Raw genomic sequence first — 24,191 nt, 5'->3', positions numbered from 1 at the left:
CCCGATAACCCAGGGCGGTGGAGAGGGGGTGTCGCCGCTGTGATCAGGTTCCCGACTCCTGTGACTTGCGTCCTGCCGCACGCGCTCCCTCGCCTTCTCGGCTTGCAGGCTTTCTAGAAGGTCATCGATTCCGTGTGGTGTAGAACTGAGGGCCAGGGCCAGAGCGATAGCACGGCACGGAGGGCATTTGCCTTGCGCATGGCTGACCCGGGTTCAATCCCTGGCATCCCATATGCACACACCCCCCCCCCCCGCCCACACTGCCAGGGGTAATTACTGAGTGCAGAGCCAAGAGGAACCCCTGAGCATCTCCAGGTGTGGCCACCCCCCAAAAAAAAAAATAAATTAAAAAATAGGGCTGGAGCAATAGCACAGCAGGTAGGGTGTTTGCCTTGCACGCAGCCAATCCGGGTTCGATTCCCAGCATCCCATAGGGTCCCCCGAGCACCACCAGGAGTAATTCCTGAGTGCATGAGCCAGGGGTAACCCCTGTGCATCGCCGGGTGTGACCAAAAAAAGCAAAAATAAATAAATAAATAAATAAACTAATTAAAAAATAAAATAAAGTTTCTTAATTCCCAGAAGCTGCAAGAAGCAGAGATTTTATCATACAATGGGGGGATCTATTTAATTAAAAAGCCAATAAGATGCGGCCTTAGCACAAGCTATGCGTGCATTCTTGGCGCTTACCTCCAGGGTAGATAGACATCCAAAAAACAAAAAATGAGGGGCTGGAGTGGTAGCACAGTGGGTAGGGCGTTTGCCTTGCACGTGGCCAACCCGGGTTCAAATCCCAGCATCCTATATGGTCCCCTGAGCACCGCCAGGGGTAATTCCTGAGTGCAAAGCCAGGAGAAACCCCTGTGCATCGCCGGGTGTGACCCAAAAAGCAAAAACAAAAACAAAAAACAAAACCCCAAAAATCAAAAAATGAAAAAAGACCCGAGGTGGCGGCTAGCAAGGCCCAGAGGCCCCGGCCTCATGTCCCTCCGTGCACTGAGCCCAGCACCAACAGGGGAGGTGTGGGTGGGCCAGGCCTTCGGGGACTGGCGCGTCTGGCTCCTGGTGGAAACCCTGATCGTGGAGCCGAGAGCTAGCACAACGGGCTGTTGCACATGCTCTGTACGTGAGAGGCCAGGGCTCCACCCCCAGCACCCTACGACCCCGTGAGCACCACCAGGAGCAATCCTGAAGCCCCGAGCCAGGAGCAGCCTCTGAGCACTGCCGGGTGTTGCCCCAAACTCAAGCAAGGAGCGACAGCACAGCGGTAGGGCATTCACCTTTCACTCAGCCGACCCGGGTTCGATTCCGCCGCCCCATTGGGAGAGCCCGGCAAGCTACCGAGAGTATCGAGCCCACACGGCAGAGCCTGGCAAGCTACCCGTGGTGTATTCGATATGCCAAAAACAGTAACAATAAGTCTCATGATGGAGACATTACTGGTGCCCGCTCGAGCAAATCGATGAGCAACGGGATGACAGTGACAGTGACAGTGATACACCATGTCCAGGGCTGGAGGCGAGCTCACGCCGGGAGCTAGGCAGGGAGCAGCAGGGAGTCAAGGCTAAGGACGTCTCCCAGGCCCAGCTGGGCTCTAACGCAGACCCGGACCTTCATTCCTGCGCATGTTTATCGGAAGCCTTGGCGGACACGCACTTCAAATCCATCTGGCCAGGCCAAGGCCGGAAGAAGGCACGATGCCCCCTGCCCCCCCACCCCCCATCCTCCCCCCCCCTCCGCCTCCTCCCCAGCGCCCAGCGTGCTTTGGCTCTGAGTCTTCGCCCTTACTCCCCCTCCTGCTCCCCACCCAGACCTCAGCGTCTGCTGAATGCGGGTGCCCCTGATGACTCAAAGAGCTCGGACGCCCAGTCTGCGTGGGTGCCCCGGGCCTGCCTCGGGCACACGGGGTCTTCGGGAGAGAACATGACTGGCAGAGCTGGTGCCCGTTCGGGTTTGAGTCTTTCCCTCCACCGTGGATCACCACGGTGATTGAGTGAAGACGCCACCCTTGCGTTTTTGCCTGGTTGGTTTAATCAGCTACCCAGGCATCTGACACTGCCAAGCTCACCTCCCACCCCAGCCCTTGATGGTGAGACCCCCAACGTGGGTGGCCGCCTTCACTGCAGTCTCTGAACACCCACCCTCCACCAGTGCACATTTTCCACCACTAATGTCCCCAGTATCCCCCCTTCTCATCCCACCCCTCCCCCTACCTCATGGCACACAATCTCCCTCTTTCTCTCTCGACTTTTGGGCATTACAATACACTTGCAATACATTTACTGAGAGGCCATCATATTTGGTCACTTATCTTACAGCACACATCTCCCATCCCGAGTGATCCCTCCAACCATCATTGACTCAGTGACCCCTTCTCTATCCCAGCTGCCTTCTCCCCCCCAGCCCATGAGGCAGGCTGCCAACCGTGGAGCAATCCTCCTGGCCCTTGTCTCTACTGTCCTTGGGTGTTAGTCCAGGAATAATTATTTATACAAAAGGAAGGTATTGGCTTGCAAACTCTAGACATCGCAAATATTTTTTTAAAATTCAGCTCAGGGGCTGGATAGATAGTACAGCGGGTAGGGCGTTTGCCTTGCACGCGGCCGACCCGGGTTCGGTTCCCAGCATCCCCTTTGGTCCCCCGAGCACCGCCAGGAGTAATTCCTGAGTGCATGAGCCAGGAGTAACCCCTGTGCATCGCCAGGTGTGACCCAAAAAGCAAAAAAAAAAAAAAAATCCAGCTCAGGAGGCCAGTAGAGCAGCCCCCAGGGGATGCCAGGACTGGATATCGGTCCCAGTGATTGACAGCAGTTGAGTCCAGTCAAAGCAGGCCAGGGGCTTGACCATAAGCCTGGTAGGAACGCCACCTCCAGGAGAAGATGACTGTGAAAATTTTGTCTTCTGGCCCCGAGAAGCATTATGGAAGTGATCTTTCCTTTGCCTGGCGCTCTGGGTGGAGGAAAAGACGCCCTTTATGAAAACTCAGAACCTGAGTTGTAACTACTATGGTTTGTGAAGCTATGTGCGCTCTCTTTAATAAGGTAGAGATCTCGAGTTGATCATTAACAGCAGCAAAATAGTTTTGGCCTTATGAAATCTTGGAGCACTTAGCAGGAGGGAATGTAGAGCAACTCGGGAGGGGCATATTCCCCACCCAAATATCAGGGAGGTCCCCAAGGGCTCACCAGAAAGCAAGAAAATGCTTCTCTGGGATCAAGGGAGGAGGGAGAAGATGGCAACTTTACTTGGGAACAAACCAATGGAGTGATATGCGGAGGATTGATTAAAATTATATTTAAATAAGAAAGTAATAAAATGAAAGAGGGGCTGAGAGATAGTACAGGAGTTAAGGTGCTGGCCGGCCAAGGCAGGGTCAGTCCCTAGGATCTGAAAATCATCAGGAGTGATCCCTGAGCACAGAACCAGGAATAATCCCTGAGCATAGCTGGGTCTCGTCCAAAGACCAAACAAAGGGTGTTGGGGAGGTGGACGGAGAGCACAGTAGGTAGGGTGTTTGCCTTGCATGTGGCCAACACAGGTTCAATCCTTGGGACCTCATATAGTTCCCCAAGCCCACCAGGAGTGATCCCTGAGTGCAGAGTTGGGAGTAAGCCCTGGGCATCACTGGGTGTGGCCCCCAAATTAATTAATTAATAAATTAAAAGAACAACAGAAAAAGAAAGTAATGAAAGAATAGAAACCACAGTGAGCAGAACTTAATGGTACAGGGAAACAGATACAAAGATAGAAATAATGAAAGTTATTTGGAATAAAAATTTAGTGGGCTGGTAGTGGACTAGAAATCGCTAAAGGAGTTGACAGCTAAATCAGTGAACAGGAAGGCGGTGCTGACATTATAGGACTCATCATTAAAATTATAGCATCAATGAAATGGTGACATACATAAGAGCAAGGTAAGGAGGCATAGAGGGACCGAGAAGGCCCCAAGTGTCTGATGCAGGAAAGAGGAGGGTGATGATGGCGTCATCTTTAAGAGTTTGAGAAAGATCAGGGTCTACTGACTGTCCAAGCAAGAACACAGAGCTTAGGGAGATGGGATGGGGGGGGGAAGGATACTGGGTTTATTGGTGATGGAGAACGGGCACTGGTGGAGGGATGTGTTTGTGAACATTGTATGAGGGAAAAACAAGTGCTAACATGTGTGAATCTGTATCTGTACCCTCATGATGATTCACTAATTAAAGAATAAAATAAAAAAAATAAGAAATAAAAAAAGCACACAGAGCTTCAACATAATCAGTAAGTCAGGAACAAGTGACAGCTAGATAACCCAGCAGTCTAAGCACACAATATCAAGCTATATGAAGGCCAAGACCAAATGATCTGAAGTGTAAAGGCTGAGAAATATTTGCCTGTGGACATGAAGAAGAAGAGGAACAGGAAAGGGTCACGGCTCAGAGGGACTCGGCGTCGCTTTCTCCTTAGAACATGCGGGTGTTGGGGCTGGAGAGACAGTTAGAGCAGAGAGGGCGCTTGCCTTGCATGGGGCTGACCTAGGTTCGATCCCTGGCACCCACATAAACCCTCAAAGCCCTGCCAGGAGTGGTCCCTGAGCACAGAGCCAGGAATTAGCCCTGAGTATTGACAGGTGTGGCCCCCCCAAAACAAAAAAAAACAAAGTGAATATATAGATGTAAAATGTTGATTCGGGCCAGAGACATGGTACGAGGGTAGGGCCCTTGCTTGCCTTGATGGTGGCCAAGCTGGGTTCAATCCGCAGCACCCCACAAGGTCCCCCACGCCTGCCAGGAGTGATCCCGGAGCACAGAGTAAGGAGTAAGCCCTGAACAACACTGGGTGGGGCCCAAACTACAAGCCCCCAAACTTGTTGATTAATATGAAGATATCTTTTGCTTGGGAACACAACCAGTGTTAAGGGAAGGGGCACACGTTCTGACTCACTGCTCAGAGATCATTCCCAGCGATGCTCAGGGGGTCAGGGATAAGGCCTGGACTGACCACATGCAAAGCAACGTGTTCCAGCCCTTTGAACTCTCTCCAGCACTAAAGGAGCATCCAGCTTGAAGTAGAACACATGACCTGCACAAGTGAAGCCCTGGGCTTGATCCTCCCAAGTGGGCTCCCCCCAGCTTTCAAGGCAATCCTTAACTTCGTAGGATTCTCGGTGCCTTCATTGAACCACCAGCCTGGTTGGCCAAAATTTGCTGGTGGTGGGGTCCCTGAACCTCCTAGATGTATTCTAATGAAATTAAGACAAAATATTGAAAGCAATGAAAAAGACAGACAAAGGGATTATCTACAGATGATGACAATATATACTATCAACCTCCGCCCCTCTCAGAGAGCCCGGCAAGCTACCGAGAGTATCTCGCCCACACGGCAGAGCCTGGCAAGCTATATGTGGCATATCCAATATGCCAAACACAGTAACAGCAAATCTCACAATGGAGACATTACTGGTGCCTGCTTGAGCAAATGGATGAGCAACAGGATGACAGTGACAGTGACAGTGACAGTGACAGATATACTATCAAGACTAAAGAAAAAATGTGAACCTAGAATTCTAAAACTACCTAAATTATCATTTAAAACGCCCTTCCACGCTAAGGTTTTTTTTACTCTAGTTTCCCTGTCAGAAAAATCAAAACAGCTGTTTGGAAGACATGTGTGTCTGAAGGAATAGGATGCATGCAGTCACAGAGAGCATGGAAACTGGAGAACATGGGTAAACATACATGTGCACTGATTTAAAAAGCAATGATGACAAGTTCAGGAGGAAGACGGAGATCAGAGTTGACTGGTACTGCATTGTCCGCTAGAAATAAGAGGGAAACCACATTCTGTGATTTAAAACATCTAAGTAGACATTTACAAATGAAACAGAGGGCTTTGCCTTGCATGCAGCTGACCTGGGTTCCACCTCATTCCTGAGTGCAGAGCCAGGAGTAACCTCTGAGCACCACCAGGTGTGGCCCCAAAACCACAATTCAAATAAATAATAAATTAAAAAATTTAAAATAAATAAGATAATGGGGCTGGAGCGATAGCACAGCGGGTAGGGTGTTTGCCTTGGACGTGGCCGACCCGGGTTCGATTCCCAGCATCCCATATGGTCCCCTGAGCACCTCCAGGGGTGGTTCCTGAGTGCAGAGCCAGGAGTAACCCCTGTGCATCGCCAGGTGTGACCCAAAAAGCAATAAATAAATAAATAAGATAAAAACAGGGGCTGGTGACATGTGACCTACCCTGGTTGGATCTCTGCACCAGAAGGCCCCAAGCACTGCCAGGAGTAGCCCCTGAGCGCTACTCAACAATCAAAAGATAAAACAAACAAAAATAAAATAGTTCCGAGAGACAGTTCGGGCTGAAGGCTCTGGCCTTGAGGTGTGACCAACCCTGGGTGGGGGGGTTCCGGGAGCAACCCTCAGGCATTTCCCGGCGTGGCTTCCAAATCCCCTGAAATCAAATGAAACTGGTAAAAACGGATTCTAATCAGGTTTCCTCTCACCCCGTGAATCCAAACTATCATTTCTACCGTATCATCAAAGTCAAGCTGACACAAAGAAGGGGAAACAGGGCTTCATGGCCACTCATTTTTTTAGGCTTTATGTTTGTTTGTTTTTTTTTGTTTTTTTGTTTTGTTTTGTTTTGCTTTTGGGTCACACCCGGCAATGCACAGGGGTTACTCCTGGCTCTGCACTCAGGAATTACTCCTGGTGGTGCTCAGGGGACCATAGGGGAAGCTGGGAATCGAACCCGGGTCGGCTGCGTGCAAGGCAAACGCCCTACCTGCTGTGCTATTGCTCCAGCCCCCTAGGCTTTATGTTTTACAAAACAGTTATTGGTAGGGTTTCATCCCTAAAACCCCCCAGCACCGCGCCCACCCCTGACTGCCCACTCCCCTTCACCCACGTGCCCGAGGTGGCAGCTTCCCCCTGAAGACTGCTCCTTGGTTTCTGTTACCTTTGGGCACGTGCTATTCCCCTACTATGCTTCTTTCTTTTTTCTTTTTTTTCATTTTTGGCTTTTTTTGGGGGTGTCACACCCGGCCATGCTCAAGGGTTACTCCTGGCTCTGCATTCAAGAATCACTCCTGGGGCTGGAGCGATAGCACAGCGGGTAGGGTGTTTGCCTTGCACGTAGCTGACCCGGGTTCGATTCCCAGCATCCCATAGGGTCCCCTGAGCACCGCCAGGAGTAATTCCTGAGTGCATGAGCCAGGAGTAACCCCTGTGCATCGCCAGGTGTGACCCAAAAAGCAAAAAAAAAAAAAAAAAAAAAAAAAAAGTTAAAAAAAAAAAGAACTGGAGCGATAGCACAGTGGGTAGGAATTTGCCTTACATGCGGCTGGCCCGAGAGAGCCCAGCAAGCTACCGAGAGTACCTCACCCACACGGCAGAGCCTGGCAAGCTCCGCATGGCGTATTGGATATGCCAAAAACAGTAACAACCAAGTCTCACAATGGAGACGCTACTGGTGCCCACTCGAGCAAATCGATGAACAACGGGACGACAGTGCTACAGTGCTATTATTGTTTTCTACACTTTTCCTTGTATCTACCCCCACCCCAAGCTCAGTTCTAAGAACTAATCCAATTCTGCTGCCTTTGGCTTTTTGCTGCTCCATCACTGTCTTTAAATCCCACATATTAGCGAGTGAGCTCTGTATCTATTCCTCTCCTGACTTTGCTCAGCATGGTACCCTCTAGTCCATCTATGTCATGACAAATTACATAATTGTGTCCTTTTTCACAGCTGCATACTATTCCATTGTGTATATATATACCACAGCTTCTTTATCTATTCATCCTTGTTGGAAAATTCACTCGTTTCCATATCTTACCCATCTTACTTAGCATGCGCTTTTGAATTAATGTCTTATTGTCCAAATAATTTTCTAAAAGTAGAATTACCATATGATCCTGGAATCTTATTTGTGGGAACAGATGCAAAGAAATCAGAAACAGGATTTTGATTGCATGCTTGACTGAAGAGTGCATATCTCTAAAATAACTCTGGTGCAGAACAAAGCTGCTACAAAGAAAAGTCTCACGTCTCTTGGGGTTTCCCCTGCTAGAAGACTCAGATTGGTAAAAAAAAAAAAAAAATACAATCTCATCACTGTTTTCTGTTGGAATAATCAGAAACAAGTGTTGAAAGGCAAGAGATGAGACTTCGGAGCAAGTTATCTTTCAAGGATCTGATCTATCTGATCTTTCGTCTTCCTTTTTTTTTTCATGACCCCCCTCTACCCAGTGAAGGTACCACCTGAACCCTCCTGGCTTCACTAGGCCCAGGGGAGATCCAGGAACAGCCGGGCATCAACCCAGCATCATGCAGTCCATGAAGAAAATGGGTCTGGGGCTGGAGCGATAGTTTAGCGTAAAGGGCGTTTGTCTTGCCTGTGGCCAACCCAGGTTCGATCCCCGGCATCCCATATAGTCCCCCAAGCACAGCTAGGAATAATTCTTGAGTGCAGAGCCAGGTGGAACCCCTGAGCATTGTTGGGTGTGACCCAAAAAGCAAAAACAAGAAAAAAGAAAAGAAAGAAAGAAAACGAGTACCTTTCACTCCATGTCTATGTGCTCCCGAGTTACACAAAATTCTAATGGGCTGAGTCACAGTAGATGATACAATGAGTTAAAGTAGTAAACTGAGGGTCAGCACGATGGCTCAACAGGGTTAAGTGCACAGTTTGCCTTAGGAGCCCTGGGTTTCATCCCTGTGCCACAGGGTCCCCTAAACACAGCAGGTTGTGATCACGGAGCACTGAATGTGAGTTGCCAATGTGTACCACCACGTATGGCCCCGCCCCGCCCACAAAGGCTAATTGACAGGAGCAAGAAGCACATTGTTTTAGGGATCAAGTCCAGGTTTCATGCATGCAAGGCTCCATATCCCTGGTCAAGACGTACAGTCAGGGGCTGGAGCGATAGCACAGCGGGGAAGGCGTTTGCCTTGCATTCGGCCGACCCGGGTTCGATCCCCGGCATCCCATCTGGTCCCCTGAGCACCGCCAGGAGTGATTCCTGAGTGCAGAGCCAGGAGTAACCCCTGAGCATCGCTGGGTGTGACCCAAAAAGCAAAAAAAAAAAAAAAAAAAAAAAAGACATACAATCAAATTAGCAGTTAGCAATTCCTGGGCATCTACTGGACTTTGAATTAGTGAATGCCTTATGAAATCAATTCATTTAGTCTTTTTTTTTCTTTTTGGGCCACACCCAACTGTGCTCAGGGGTTCCTCCTGGCTCTGCACTCAGGAATTACTCCCGATGGTGCTTGAGGGACCATATGGGATGCCAGGGATTGAACCCAGGTCGGCCGCGTGCAAGGCAAAAATACCCTACCCGCTGTACTATCACTCCAGCCCCAAAATCAATTACATTTAGTAAGTACCTGCCCCGAACCAAAACTAAATAAATAAAAATAAAATAACCAAAACCCTGAGGCTCAAATAGCAAAATAATAATAATAATAATAATAATAATAATAACAATAATAATAATAATAAATAATAACTTTCCTTAGGGAACGAAAGCACAGCCAACTTGACAGATGGGGAGACCAAAGCCTGTCTCCGCACTCCACCCTGAGGAGGAATGAAAAAAGCCTCAGCAATCTGGGACCGTGGGGACTTGGGGGGCGGGGGGAGGGGCTGTCCCTCCAGTCAAGGTTCACCGTGTTCCCTCCTGGAATCATCTTGAGAAAATCTTGCCTTGTGTCCAGTGCGCTTTGTTGCCTCGCGGGATGAGTCAGGGTTACATTGCAGAAACATCCCGGCTTGGATCTGTCTCTGAGCCATGACCTTGAGCCAGCCTCTGGACAACTGGGCCTCTCTCCGTCCCCTGGATGAGGACGGTCATTGTTTGAGCCAGTAATCTCTGAACATTTTTGAGTTCCAGGCAGCTGGGGCCAAGTTTTATCTCCTAGAAAACCTTGGGGCGGGGGTGGGGAGCTGGTGAATGTGCCCCAGATTCCGTTCAGGGCTGAGAGCGCCACCTGGCGGGATAAACTTATAAGTGATTTCCGCCCCGCCCCCTCCTCCCCCCTCCCCCCCCCACCTTCTGGCCTCAACCAGTTTGTAGTTCCAGGAATCTGTTTTTCCCTAACTCCTCGAATTCCTTTTCAGTTGTCTTATGGATGTGTTCACAACAGTCTCAGTATGTTTCAAAAGCAGCACATGGCTTGTTTTTTCTTTTTGGGTCACACCCAGCGATGCTCAGGGCTTCCTCCTGGCTCTGCACTCGGGAATTACTCCTGGCGGTGCTGGGGTGGGGGGACCCTATGGGATGCTGGGGATCAGACCCGGGTCGGCCGCATGCAAAGCAAAGGCCCTACCCGCTGTGCTATCGCTCCAGCCCCCTGCACATGGCTTTTATCACAAGGCTTTTGGGGTTTGGAGGGCTCTCCCAAGCAGTGCTCAGGAGATGCTCGGGCACATCTCAGCCAGTCCGGCCCTTGGTTCTATGCAAAGGCTGGAGGGTGAGATGCCACTCAGGTCCTGCAGCGAGTGCCCAGGTCACCCAAGCCACCAGGTGGTATTTGGGACTCCCAGGGCTGCACCTGCTGGGGGCTCGGGGGACCACGTGGCGCTGGAAATGGAGCAGGGTCCCGTGTAAGATTCGTGCCCCAGCCTCTGTGCTGTTTCTCAACCTCCCCTCCCCAGTCCAAGTTTCCGTGACGCTAAGGCCATTTGAGGGCCATGGCAGAAGTGGCTCGTTCTGTAAGCACGGGCCTGGGGCGGTGATGTGCCTTGGGAAGCTGTTTTTTGACTTCTCTGAGCCTCAGCTTCTACACGGGTGACACTGAGATCAAAGGACAGGAGGCATTCCGTAGGAGGTCAGCCTGGCGAGAGCAAATCCGGTCCTGTAAACGGGAGGGAACCTGGGGCTGGAGCGATAGCACAGCGGGTAGGGCGTTTGCCTTGCACGCGGCCGACCCAGGTTCGAATCCCAGCATCCCATATGGTCCCCTGAGCACGGCCAGGGGTAATTCCTGAGTGAAGAGCCAGGAGTAACCCCTGTGCATCGCCGGGTGTGACCCAAAAACCAAAAAAAAAGAAAGAAATTTAAAAAAAAATTAAACTGCAGAGAACCTTCTCAGGCTTTTTACAGGAAGTCAGCTGTCAGCCAGAAGGGGCACCGCCACTCCGTCTCTAAGTCTCTAGGTCAGTAAGGAGAAGGTCCTCCGGGCAAAGAAGCCGAAGATGTGAAAAGTGAATTAAGCTGAACATATATTTGTGTTTGAGAAATGAGGTGGAGCCTTTGCAAGGGCGGGAGAAAGAACGGAAGCAGAAGCAGACAAAGGGCGGATGCCAGGACCCTAAAGGAGTTGGAAATTCCTGGCTGCACAGTCAACGGGGGTGGATTGAAATCTTTGAAAGAAAAGGAAAGACAATGGCATGAAATACTACTTGACCGAATTCCATGCTGCGCCAAATATCTTGCAAAGAGATCTCAGGAAAGAGAGGCAGGCCTTCTCGCGGCTTGAGAGATAGCAGCGGGGCAAAATCGTTTGCCCCCATAGGCTGAGTCCAATGTCTCTCACACCACAGATGGTCCCTCCATCGCTGCCAGGGGTCAGATCTGAATAGAGAGCCAGGAGTAGCCCCTGAGTGCTGAGGGGCTAACCCAACCCACCCCCGCCCCCAATTTTTTCATTAAATAATGCAGTAAAATAAAATGCCGGGGCTGGAGCGATAACACAGCAGGGAGGGCATTTGCCTTGCACGCGGCCAACCTGGGTTCGATTCCCAGCCATCCTATAGGGTCCCCCGAGCACCACCAGAGTTGATTCCTGAGTGCAGAGCCAGAAGTAACCCCTGTGCATCTCCAAAAGCAAAAACTTAATTAATTAATTAATTAATTAAATTAAATGCCACTCAATTCACTCTAGAACTATCCAGGAAGCTAGAGTGATTCCTTTCCAGAAGACACATAGCGAATGGGGCTGGAGCGATAGCACAGTGGGTAGGGCATTTGCCTTGCACGCGGCCGACCCGGGTTCGATTCCCAGCATCCCATAGGGTCCCCTGAGCACCGCCAGGAGTAACTCCTGAGTGCAAAGCCAGGAGGTAACCCCTGTGCATTGCCGGTGTGACCCCCCCAAAAAGAAGCAAAAAAAAAAAAAAGACACACAGCGAATGATGAGTGGGACAGAGATTAAATGAAGAACGAGTTTCCCTTTTCTATGAGTTACCCAGTGGCTTGATTGAGTGTCTATCAGTGTATCACTGTCACCGTCACTGTCACTGTCATCCCGTTGCTCATCAATTTGCTCGAGTGGGCACCAGTAACGTCTCCACTTGTTGTTACTGTTCTTGGCATATCGAATACGCCACGGGGAGCTTGCCAGGCTCTGCCGTGCGGGCGAGATACTCTCGGTAGCTTGCCGGGCTCTCTGAGAGGGGCGAAGGAATAGAACCTGGGTCGGCCGCGTGCAAGGCAAACGCCCTACCACTGTGCTATCGCTCCAGCCCTATCAGTGTATACTAAAAAAAAAAAAAAAAAAAAAAAATGGGGGCTGGATCAATAGCACAGCGGGTAGGGTGTTTGCCTTGCACGCAGCCAACCTGGGTTCGAATCCCAGCATCCCATATGGTCCCCTGAGCACCGCCAGGGGTGATTCCTGAGTGCATGAGCCAGGAGTGACCCCTGTACATCGCCGGGTGTGACCCAAAAAGCAAAAAAAAAAAAAAAAAAGACGCAGTTTCTTCTTGTCCAGGGACCGGAATCAGCCACGACTGGAGAGAAAGCACTGATAACAAACTCACAGGGGTGAGCCTTGAAGACAGGCCGCCCAGGAAGAGAGGCAGCCTCGCACACATGGACTGTGCCACTACACTTCCCTGAAGCGTCCAGAACCGACAAATCCACAAAGACAGCGAAGGAGCCTCCCCCAGACACCTCCGCCCGCCCAAGAGTCTCAGAACTGGTTTCCCCAGAGGTGCCCAGTCCGGCAGGGTGTACCGTATTTACTTGCAGGTAAACCCTGGGGGCTGAGCGGACGTTTGCCCGGGGCCTTAGTCCTGTTCGCCCTTCTCCTCATCAAGGAAGAGATTGTTATCCTCAAAGCTTTCACCCTTTTCCTAATCAAAGACGCAATCACAGGACGCCTCCTCTTTTATGACCTAAAAGAATGTTGTTTGGAGGAGCCGGGGCTGGGGCGGCCCAGGAGAGCACTTATTTCCAGAGTGTTCTGAGGCTCCGAGGAGTATTCCTGGAGTGAAAAAAATGAGGTCATTTGCTCTTGATGGAGGATCTCTTCCTCCTCTCTTCCAAGACCCTTGGGCTCCAGGGGGATTGACAGCCCCCTTTCTTTGATGAAGTGGGACCTGCGTCGTCACTCGAACACCTGCCCCCTGCACACTGGGTCTTTGGTTTTTCTCTGAGGCTAATAGTGTGGCTTAGTGGTCAGATGCACAGATCCGATACAGGAGGCCCTGCGTTGGATCTCACTACTGACTTTTTAATTTTATTTATTAATTTATTATCGAATCACTGTGAGATACAGTTACAAAGCTTTCGTGTTTGAGTCCCAATCGTACAATAATCGAACATCCATACCTCCACCAGTGCACACCACCCATGTCCCCAACCCTTTCCAACCCTTCCCCTGACTCCATGGCAGATAATTTCCCCCATACTCTCTCTCTACTTTTGGGCATTATGGTTTGCAATACAGATACTGAGAGATTATCATGTTTGGTCCTTTATCTACTTTCGGCACACATCTCCCGTCCCGAATGATCCCTCCAACCATTGTTGTCTTAGTGACCCCTTCTCTATCCCAGCTGCCTTCTCCCCCCCACCTGCTCATGAGGCAGGCTGCCAACTATGGAGCAATATTCCTGGCCCTTCACTGGTGAAGGGATGGGTTCCCAAACTTTGTATGAGGGAAGTATAAGCACAAAAGTGTATAAATCTGTAACTGTACCCTCACGGTGATTCTCTAATTAAAAATAAATAAATTAAAAAAAAATTTTGAAAAGTATGTGTCTTCAAGTATTTAGATACATTTCAACATTCAGGGTTTTATTATAAGCATAGAAACTTGATATTTATCTTAAGGTTTTATGTAGGAATTAGTGCCAAGGTCTTGCACACATTTTGTTAAATTATAACTAAGAAAGTTCAGGTTGTGGTGCTATTATAAATGGTATTTCTAGGGGCTGGAGAGATAGCACAGCGGGTAGGGCGTTTGCCTTGCACGCGGCCGACCCGGGTTCAAATCCCAGCATCCCATATGGTCCCCTGAGCACGGCCAGGGGTAATTCCTGAGTGCAGAGCCAGGAGTAACCCCTGTGCATCGCCGGGTGTGACCCAAAAAGAAAAAAAAAAAAATGGTATTTCTAATTTCTATTTTTAACTAATGTGGAAATGTAACTTATTTCAAAATATTGACAGTTTATCTGAAACATTGCTAAATTTACTGAATAATTTTGGTATTTTAGAATATTTAGGACTTTCACATAGACCAACAATTTTCAAAATTTTGATATTTCAAGATTTCTTCAGGCATTTTACCCTGGAATTACTCATATTTGGTAGAACAGGTATTCTCTTTACTTTCTGATTTTCTGCTCTCTTCCTCTCCATCTTCCATCTTTCAAATACCATTGCTTTATCTACAAACAAGATAATTTAAAAAAATATATTACTATTTACTATAACTGGAAATTTTTGTAGGTGTTTTTTAACATATTGAAATGTTTTTTGTATTTTAGTTTTCTTGAAATACATATTGGAAATATTTTATGTATTGTAGTTTTCTGTATTGTAGCTTATGTTTTATGTTTACCATAGTATATGTAAAATTTCATAAAATACCTTTATGCATCTATTGATATGATCATGCAGATTTTTTCTTTGTATTAATGTGTTGACTAATTTGTCTTCAATATTGAATAAACTGCACAAAAGGTAAAAAAAAAAAAATATTCCTGGCCCTTGCGTCTACTGTCCTTGGGTGTCAGTCTCATATTATGTTATTTTATGTTCCACAAATGAATGCAGTCCTTCTCTGTCTGTCCCTCTCTTTCGGACTCACTTCACTTAGCCTAAGGCTCTCTATGTCCACCCGCTTATACGCACATTTCATGATTTCCTCTCTCCTAACGGCTGCATAGTATTCCATTGTGTAGAAACAGCTGCATAGTATTCCATTGTGTAGATACAGCGACGTTTCTTTCTTTTTGTTTTTTGCTTTTTGGGTCACACCTGGCGACGCACAGGGGTTACTCCTGGTTCTGCACTCAGGAATTACCCCTGGCGGTGCTCAGGGGACCATATGGGATGCTGGGATTTGAACCCGGGTCGGCCGCGTGCAAGGCAAACGCCCCACCCGCTGTGCTATCGCTCCAGCCCCGCAGCAACGTTTCTTAACCACCACTGACTTTTGTGTCAGCTGCTGATGCTACTGTCACGCTTCATTCATTCCAAGATGAAGTGGAGGGTGGAGGATGTTTTTATTTTCTGTTCTTTAACCACAGAAACTAGATTCGTGGGCAGTCGGGGCTGGGGTGGAAGGGGTCACTAAAGGGTAAGAGACTTTTTTTTGAGAGGTGACAAAAATATCCCGTGGATCATGGTAGTTGGATAGCTGACAATCCTATAGGCCATTCGACCCACACTTTGATGGATGGGTTTAGAGTATGTGAAAGGTAAGTCTGTAGGGGCCTGGGAAGTAGCAGGGCTGGGTACGACACTGATCTCGCATCAAATCAACCACAGTTCAATCCCTGGCATCCCGTATGGTCCCCCAAGCCTGCCAGGAGTGATCCCTGAGTACAGAGCCAGCAGTAAATCCTGAGCATGGCTGGGTGTGCCAACCCTTGGTTTACTTGGTGGGGGGAGGCTTCCCCCAAAGATGCTTGAACGATCCTACAGAGCTCGGGATCGAACCTGGGGCACGTGCTCTTCAGCCCTTTGAGGCACATCCCCAGCCCTCATTCACAGATTGATTAAAAGCAACGGTTCGTGACTGCATAATATTCCAATGGGTACATATCGGGTAAGTAGCAAAACTGAGATGTCCCAAAACTGGTTATCCCTGAGGGCAAGGGTGGGGATGAGGACAAAGTGACAGAGGTCTATTGTCAGCGAATAATTGCTTAAATTTTTTTTTTACCTGGATGCTTGGTGCTAGGGCACAGGGAAACTGGTGATGTCAAGAACTGAGTTTAAGGGGCTGGAGCGATAGCACAGTGGGTAGGGCGTTTGCCTTGCATGCGGCCGACCCGGGTTTGATTCCCAGCATCCCATATGGTCCCCTGAGCACCACCAGGAGTAATTCCTGAGTGCAGAGCCAGGAGTAACCCCTGTGCACCGCCAGGTGTGACCCCAAAGGAAAAAAAAAAAAACCAAAGAACTGGGTTTAAGACCTTTGCTCTCCAACTTAAGCCATTTCCCAGACTCCATCTTACACCCTTGTTTAGCTACACCATTCCATAGCATTACGTTTGCTCATTCTTTATTATCACCACCAGTATGTCCTGAACGCTTCGTCTTGCAAAAATTAAACCACACACTCCAACTCCCCATTTCTCTTTCCCCTGCCCCCGACGACGCCCATTTTAGTTTCTGCCTCCAGAAATTTGGCTTCTCTGAATTTCCTTAAATATGCGAGATCAACCCGTATTTGGCTTTTGGCCTTATTTCACTGGCTTATTTCACTTAGCATGACATTTGGATTTGCTTCTGCCATATGTAATTCATTACTTTTCCAGTTTAAAAAACTAACAGCATCGTCTTGAGCCAGGGATGTGACTTAGTGGCAAAGTGCTTGACTTGGCTTGTGTAAGAACTCAGTTCAATCCCTGGCGCCACAAAGGCAAACCCAAATGTCAAAAGACAATTGTCCAAATATTTTTATAACTTAAGTTGAGGGTGGGGGGGGAAAGTCTTAGAATATTAAGCTTAAGGGAAAGCAAGAATTAAAACTTTGTGTAAAATGTCATCACAAGTTTGTTTTTATTTTTTATTTTATTTTATTTATTTTTGGTTTTTGGGTCACACCCGGCGATGCACAGGGGTTACTCCTGGCTCTTCACTCAGGAATTACCCCTGGCGGTGCTCAGGGGACCCTGTGGGATGCTGGGATTAGAACCCGGGTTGGCCTCGTGCAAGGCAAAAGCCCTACCCGCTGTGCTATCGCTCCAGCCCCACAAGTTTGTTTTTATTTTTTATTTTTATTTTTATTTTTTTTTTGCTTTTTTTTTTGGGTCACACCTGGCGATGCACAGGGGTTACTCCTGGCTCTTCACTCAGGAATTACCCCTGGCGGTGCTCAGGGGACCATATGGGATGCTGAGATTTGAACCCGGGTTGGCCGCGTGCAAGGCAAACGCCCTACCCGCTGTGCTATCTCTCCAGCCCCTGTTTTTAAAAACAAAAGAAAACACACACACACACACACACACACACACACACACACACACACACCTTGGAACTCAGCAGAAATGACTAGAAATTTCTAATAATCATAGCGAGGACTTTTAGATAGATTGCGGTTATGTTTTCTTTCCTATTTTTCTATGTTTGCTTTTTTTTCTAGGTTGAACAGGTTATGCTTTTGACTGGGGGAAAATGGTCCTTTGAAAGTGATTCCTGAGCACAGAGCCAGGGAGAAACCCTGACCCCTGCCAGGTCTGGCCCTGAACAAACAAAAACAGTATTATAAATCACAGTGTCTCAATAAAAATGGGGGGGCGGGGAAATAACCGAAAGAAACCTGGAAACAGTGGGGGGCAGGATTTCGTCCTGGAGTCATCTGCTTCGCTCCTTTGGGTTCTCCTCCAGGGCAAGTTTCCTGGGGAGCTAGTACAGTGGACAGGGCACTTGCCTGGCCTACAACCAATCCACCCAGGTTCAATCTCTGGGATCCCATATGATCCCCTGAGGCCCCCGTCAGGAGTGATCCCTGAGCACAGAGCCGGGAGTAACCCCCTGAACACCACCAAGTGTGACCCAAAAACAAACCAAAAACATTCTCCTACTTGTCTCGTAAAGGGTAGATCAGTGGGACTGGGTCGGAATTACTGAGGGTGCTTACGGCTCGGTAACTCGAGAGTGATAGCTAAAAATTGGCTCAGTGGAAACAGTTGCACGGGGGTTGGGGGGGTGGGGAACGAACGCCCGAGCCCACCCACTCACCACAGCTCCCTTTGACGCATACACACGATGGGGCAGAGGGACTGTGGTTAAACACAGTCCAGAACACACCCACCTGGGCCGCCTTGCTCTGTCGGGGGCACTGGGGTGGGGGCTGAGCCAGGCACCCTCTTCAGCTCCTGGCTGCCCGTTCCTTCTCCAGGGCGCCAGATGGTCTTTCCGACCCCTCTGCATTTTGCCTTCTGGGTGTGACGCGGAGAAGAACAGGTCCCGGTCACGCAGGGAAACGCATTGGCCAACATTTCATGTTCCATTTTTCCATTTACCCCTGCCACCTTCTGGGATCTCTGCCCGGTTTCAGGAACGTCTCTCCTCCACTTCTAGCCACATCCCAAGCTTTTTTTTATTCTGGGAAAAAGGCGAAAGGGAGGTGGGAAGAAGAGATGGTGTGAACAGAAGCGGTGCGGACTTCCTTCTCCTGCAGACGGGACGGGTGGATATTGCTCTGCTGTGTGTGTGTGTAGAGCTGCGAGTCCTTTTGTCCAGGGTCCATCTAAGGGTGCACAGGATTTGTTGACCAGCTCTGAGCCGCTCTTGACTCGCTCTATCCAGCCCTAGCAGAGAAGCCGGCTCCTCGGGTGGCGTTGGGCCCCCGGCGGATGGCTGGTCCCATTCTGAAGCTCCCAGGAGACCATCCCTCCGCGAGAGGGAGAAGCAGGTTGTTGCTAAGAAACGGATCAGCTTTGCCTCTAGGGAGGTGGCAAGCCAGGAGGAAAGAAAATAATTGGTTTCTTGAGGGTTTCAAAGACCCAGGCGCTGGAGCCAGGCGCTGGAGTCCATCTGTTTTGTTCTTTTTTCCCCCCGGGAGGAGAGGGAGAGGGAAGTTGAGTTCCCACCTGGCGGTGCTTGGGAGGTACGTCCAGCTCTGAGCTCGGAGCCGCCTGCAGCGGGGCTCCCATGACCCGACGCAGTGCCTGGAATTGAATCGGGGGCTGCCACACGCAAGGCAAATGGGCTTGCCCGCTTGGCGGCCGTTCCAGCTCAGTGCTGGAGTGAGTCTGGTCTGTTCTTACAGGACCAATCAAGACGTGTCAGCGTCAGGCCCATGTTCAAACCAAGGCTCCCCTCCCCCACTGCCCTGCCCATTGACTGTCCTGTCGCCTTAAGGCACCTCTGCAGGATCCCGCCGAGTGGGCGCCCTCCCTTGAGCACGGCCACGACCCCATGAAGCAGATGTAGCCCTGAGGTGCCCAGCAGAATGCAAAAAAAAAAACACCCTCCATCCCTCCATGGCCAGGAGCGACCCTACCCCCCACCCCCGCTCCCTTGTCCCTGCTCAGGCACGGCATTGTCCCGAAAGGGGCAGGGCACGGCCCTTCCTAAGAGCCTGTGACTCAGGCTCCCAGACAGCCTGCAGAGGGTGGGTGTGTCCCAGACAGAGCGGCTGAGATCCTTCCTCCTGGCACGGACACCCGGCACATGGGCCATCTCAGCCTTAGTGGAGGTGACAAGAGCGAGACTTTGCATCCATCGGCAGTGCCCAGAGACAGCCGGGCCCGGCTCCCCCTCCCAGCTTTCGAAACCCTCAGCCAGTTCTGAGACCTGGAGCTCACGTCTCCTCGAGTTGGGCACTTCTTGCTTATAAAATCGAATTGCATGTGTCTCTCCAGGGCCCAGGGACATCAGACTGCCAAAGTGACTTTGAAAAGAGAGAGAGAGAGAGAGAGAGAGACAGAGAGAGAGAGAGACAGAGACAGAGACACAGAGACACAGAGAGAGACAGAGACAGAGAGAAAGAGACAGACAGAGATAGAGACAGATAGACCGAGACAGAGAGAGACACAGAGAGAGAGAGAGAGAGAGAGAGAGAGAGAGAGAGAGAGAGAGAGAGAGAGCATTGCAAATGCAAGGTGCTGTTAGCAGGGTTGTTAGACCCCCTGGAGGGGATTAATGGAAACGGTCTTCCTGGCCTATCAGGGCGCCTGCTTTGTTTAATCTCCTGTTCCAGGCACCACCAGGGCCCCCGGACCATTCCAGACCTGCTGCTGAAAAGCGTCACACATTTCGCCTACTACCACTTCTCCTCTTTCTCGGGATTACTCTGGGCTCTGCACTCAAGGGTCACTGCTCAGGGACCTGCACCCACGGCAAAGACCTTCGCTTTGGGGCTCTCTCCCGGGCCCTCACGCTCGCTGCACTTCGGGTTAGGGTGGGAAAGCTTGAGAAACCGTCACATCAAACCCAAAACATTTCAGGGTTGCTTGGGACCAAAAGGCTTCCACTACACACAGACACACACACACACACACACACAGACACACAGACACACAGACACACAGTGGAAAGTGGGTGACAGGCAGTGGGGAAACAGGAAGGGGACCGCGCCTAGGAGAGAATTTGTTTTCCGTCATGAGGCGTAGGGGATTAAAAAAACAAAAGGAAAGGGACAGGGAAGACAGGAAGTTGGCTGAAGGGTTAAAAAATCAATGAGTAAAAAGAGTTGAGGAAAGGGGAAGAAACGTGGGACTTTTATGGCCCAGTTCATCGGGAGAAACACACTTTTTATTGGTTTCAGGAGGATTTCATCATGTAAGAAGTATTTTCAATCGGAGGCCTTCGGGGAACAACCCATGGTCTTGGGGTGGGGGCTAACCCCTTCTCAGGGAACGGGGCCAGGCTAGGGCCCAGCTAGGAGCCACCTCCCCACCCTCAGAGACCTTCCTAACAGCACTTTGTCTCTCTCCTCCCCCATCTTATGTGCAGAAAAGTGGGAAGAATAGGAAGACCACATCCATTTCCCAGGGTTTTCAGCGACGATTTTACTGTATTCGATTTTTTTTTTTTTTTTGCAAGCGAGTTTCTGGTCGGGCTGTTTCAAGTGTCATTCTTCCTAAGAATAACCAAATGTGTTTCCCCTAGGAACCGGGGGACGGGATGGGGGCGTGGCAGGGGAAAGAGCTTTTTAGCCTGGAATGTGGCTGGATGGGGCGGAGGGGAAGGAGGGGAGGGGGGGTTGCAAAGCTCCGGAGAGAAACTAGTTCCGCCGCCCCGAGGCCCCCCACGCTGCCCGCGTGGGGCAGGGTCCCCCCGGGTCCCTGGGGCGTTCGGGGCAGGGACAGCTCCGGGGATCCTCTTGTCCCCGATCCTGGGCTTCCTTCCATCCTTGCACAGGGCAGCGCGCTGCCTGGAAAATAATAATAATAATAATAATAAAATAAAACCCAACGGAGAGACTCGTCCCCAGCTGGGATGCCGCGGGGGGCCCCGGGACTCTGCAGCTCGGGCCGGCGACTCGCTCCCCGGGTGGCCGCAGCGCCCGTCGGTCCGTCCGTCCGTCCGTGCGTCCGGGGCCGGCGCACGAGCTCCGTCCTGCGGCAGCGCCGCAGCGCGCGGGGCCAGCCCGGGCGGCCGTCCCGGAGGCGGAGTGGACGCGGGGAGGCCGCGGGCAGCTCCGCCCCCGGCCGGCCGGACTGGCCCGGGGCGCGCTCTTTGCATAGAGCCCTCCTCCCCAGCCGGGGTGCAGGAAGTCGCGCTCCCGCCGGCCGGGGAGGCGGGAGGCAGCCCCGCGCCTGTTGTTTTCCGCCTGCCCGAGTGGGTGACGGGCCCAGGGGGCGGGGTGCGCCCTCCCACTCACCCCCCCACCCACCCACACACCCGCCCACCCGGCACCCACCCGCCGCGGGCGCCCGGAGAGGGAGAGAGAGAGAGGGAGACCGAAAGCGCGCCCGGGGCGCGGGCACCGCTCCGGCTGCGGACGTCGGGCTGACCCCCAGCATCCTTCTTCGTGGCGGGGGGCTTGCTGCGGAGACCGCCGCCGCTCGGCCCACCCGAGGACCCCCGCCGGGTGCCTGGCAAGCCGGGGAGCTGCGCGTGGGGAGGGGGTCCCCCAGCGCACCCCCGCCACCCCGAGCCCCGGTTTCCAACCCCTCCCCGGGGAGGGGGCACCCCTGCGCGCCCGCGGCTCAGGCGAGATGGCCGCAGGCGGTCTGGCGCCCGCGCCCCGCTTCCTGCTGTGGCTCGGGGCGCTGCTGGCCGGCCGGGTGGCCGCAGGTAAGCGGCGGCGATCGGGGGGTGGGGTGGGGGGGGGGTCGGGGGAGGGAAAGTTGCGCCGCGCTCGGCCCCGCCGGGCACCCGGGCTGCAGTTTCCAGCTCGCTTTGCGGGAAGGAATTTTCCGGGACGCTCGAGCGGGCAGCGGCGGTGCTGGGGGGTGGCTGGGTGGGTGGCTGGGTGGGTGGGCGGGGGATGCAGGGTGGGAACTGGGAAGATGGGCCGAACCCAGGAGGCGCGCGCGGGGGTGCGCGCCCGGCCGGGGCGGGCGGGGTGCGGGGTGCAGGGTGGGGGGTGGGGGGTGCGGGTGTTGGCGCAGCGCGATCGGGCCGAACTCGCGGTCCGGTTCGACCTGCCGCGCCCGCCGGGCCCGGGCTCCGCGCTCCTACCGCCGTCCCGAGTGTGTGTGTGTGTGTGTGTGTGTGTGTGGAGGGGGGAACCTGGCTACACCTGTAACCCGCGGGGGTCCCCCACGCGCCCCCCGCTGGCTGCTCGCCCGGGCGGTTTTTGGTTTGTTTTTTTTTTTCCTTAACTTTTTACTTTGAACTTTTGATTTTTTTCCCCCGCTTCCCTTTGCACGGGGCGTGACCTCTTACCCTTGGCATGTTTGGCACACGGTCCTGGACGCTGCATCTGTTCCTAGAGCTAGGGAGGAGATGGACAGACTCTGGGGGGGGGGTGGGTACCGGGGGTTGAGGGGGCTGCTGCACACCCCGCGCTGCTCGGGGCTGGCTCTTGGCTCTGTGCTCAGGGAGCACTCCTGTTGGCTCTTGAGGGACCCTGTGCAGTGGGCCGGGCCAGCACCTTACCCTCTGTCCTGGCTTTCCGGGCCCTGGACGGACTATTTTTGAATTTCTTTCGCCAGCCAACTCCTGCGGGAGTGTGCCGGGCAGCGGAGGGAGGGAAGGAGCTGGAAGCAGGAGCGCGTTTTGCTGGACACTAGCAGACTGGCCGGACACTAGCGGGCTGGCCGCGCCAGAGCCCCCAGCGGATGTCCTGTCGGTTCTGAAGAAAGTGTGTTCTGAACTTCCCTGCGTCCCCACGAATCCAAAGTTCCTGAATGTTCAACTGTGTTTTTTTCTACCTGTTTCTCTGCCTTTTGCTGCTCTTGTCCTTAGGACAGAGGGGTCCCACACACTTAGCTGGGGGGCTCGGTGGGGGGCTGCACCGCCACTACAGTGCTTGCTAGGGGGTGTGGCTTGTGGTCATCAGGCTCACCAAGGGGTCTCTCGGTTGTGTGCACATGTCCAGCGGGGTTGCAGTGCTCCCCCGGGCCCACACACTTTAGTTGTGTGCACCTGTGCTCACGCATGTCCGTTCTGGAGCCAGGGATCCCACACAGGAGTGGACGAGCTGGCGCCTGTGTGTGGCACGGGGGTTCGAACTCTTGGCCTCACGCTCATAAGGCTGAGCCGTCTTGCAGGCACCTACTTTGTGCTTGGTTTCTAGCAGTCATTTCATCGCTGTATTTATTTATTGGGCTGGAGCGATAGCACAGTGGGTAGGGCGTTTGCCTTTCACGCGGCCGACCCGGGTTTGATTCCTCTGCCCCTTCTCGGAGAGCCCAGCAAGCTACCGAGAGTATCCCCGCCCGCACGGCAGAGCCTGGCAAGCTCCCTGTGCGTATTGGATATGCCAAAGACAGTAACAATAAGTCTCTCAATGAGAGACGTGACTGGTGCCCGCTCGAACAAATCGATGAGCAACGGGATGACAGTGACTGACAGTGATTTATTTATTGGTCCTGGGGATCAAACCCAGGGCCTCCTCCAGGCAAGACATGAGCCCTAACTGCTGAGCCAAATCCCCAGCCATCATTTCAGGACATTTTCCCATAACCTAGATTCCCATTTTATCTGGGGGGAAAAAAAAAAGAATCTGAAGATCCGGCAGTACCTGGAACTTAGCCGAGAATCCCGCTCTGTGATGTAGGGCTGCGAAACCTGCCCCCTCTTCCTTCCTGTGGCCTTCCTTAGCCCCGGAGCCCCTCCAGCCACTGATGGAGTGGTCACTGTGCTGGGGGTTGGGTGGGTGGCCCCCGTTTGGCTGGGA

At 51.9% G+C, this 24,191-nt stretch overlaps 1 protein-coding gene across 1 annotated transcript in view; it reads left to right on the top strand.

Moving 5' to 3' along the window:
- The first annotated feature begins 21,541 nt into the window (after positions 1-21,541).
- VSIG10 (V-set and immunoglobulin domain containing 10) overlaps positions 21,542-24,191 on the top strand; it is a 43,891-nt gene continuing 41,241 nt past the window's right edge. The window contains exon 1 of the mRNA XM_055147046.1: positions 21,542-22,141. Within this exon, the coding sequence (XP_055003021.1) occupies positions 22,063-22,141 (79 nt within the window). The 5' untranslated portion in view covers positions 21,542-22,062. The remainder of the gene's footprint in view (positions 22,142-24,191) is intronic.

Source organism: Sorex araneus, chromosome 9, assembly GCF_027595985.1.
Source record: "Sorex araneus isolate mSorAra2 chromosome 9, mSorAra2.pri, whole genome shotgun sequence".
NCBI classification, from domain to species: domain Eukaryota; kingdom Metazoa; phylum Chordata; class Mammalia; order Eulipotyphla; family Soricidae; genus Sorex; species Sorex araneus.
This window is presented reverse-complemented; position numbering and strand designations above follow the sequence as displayed.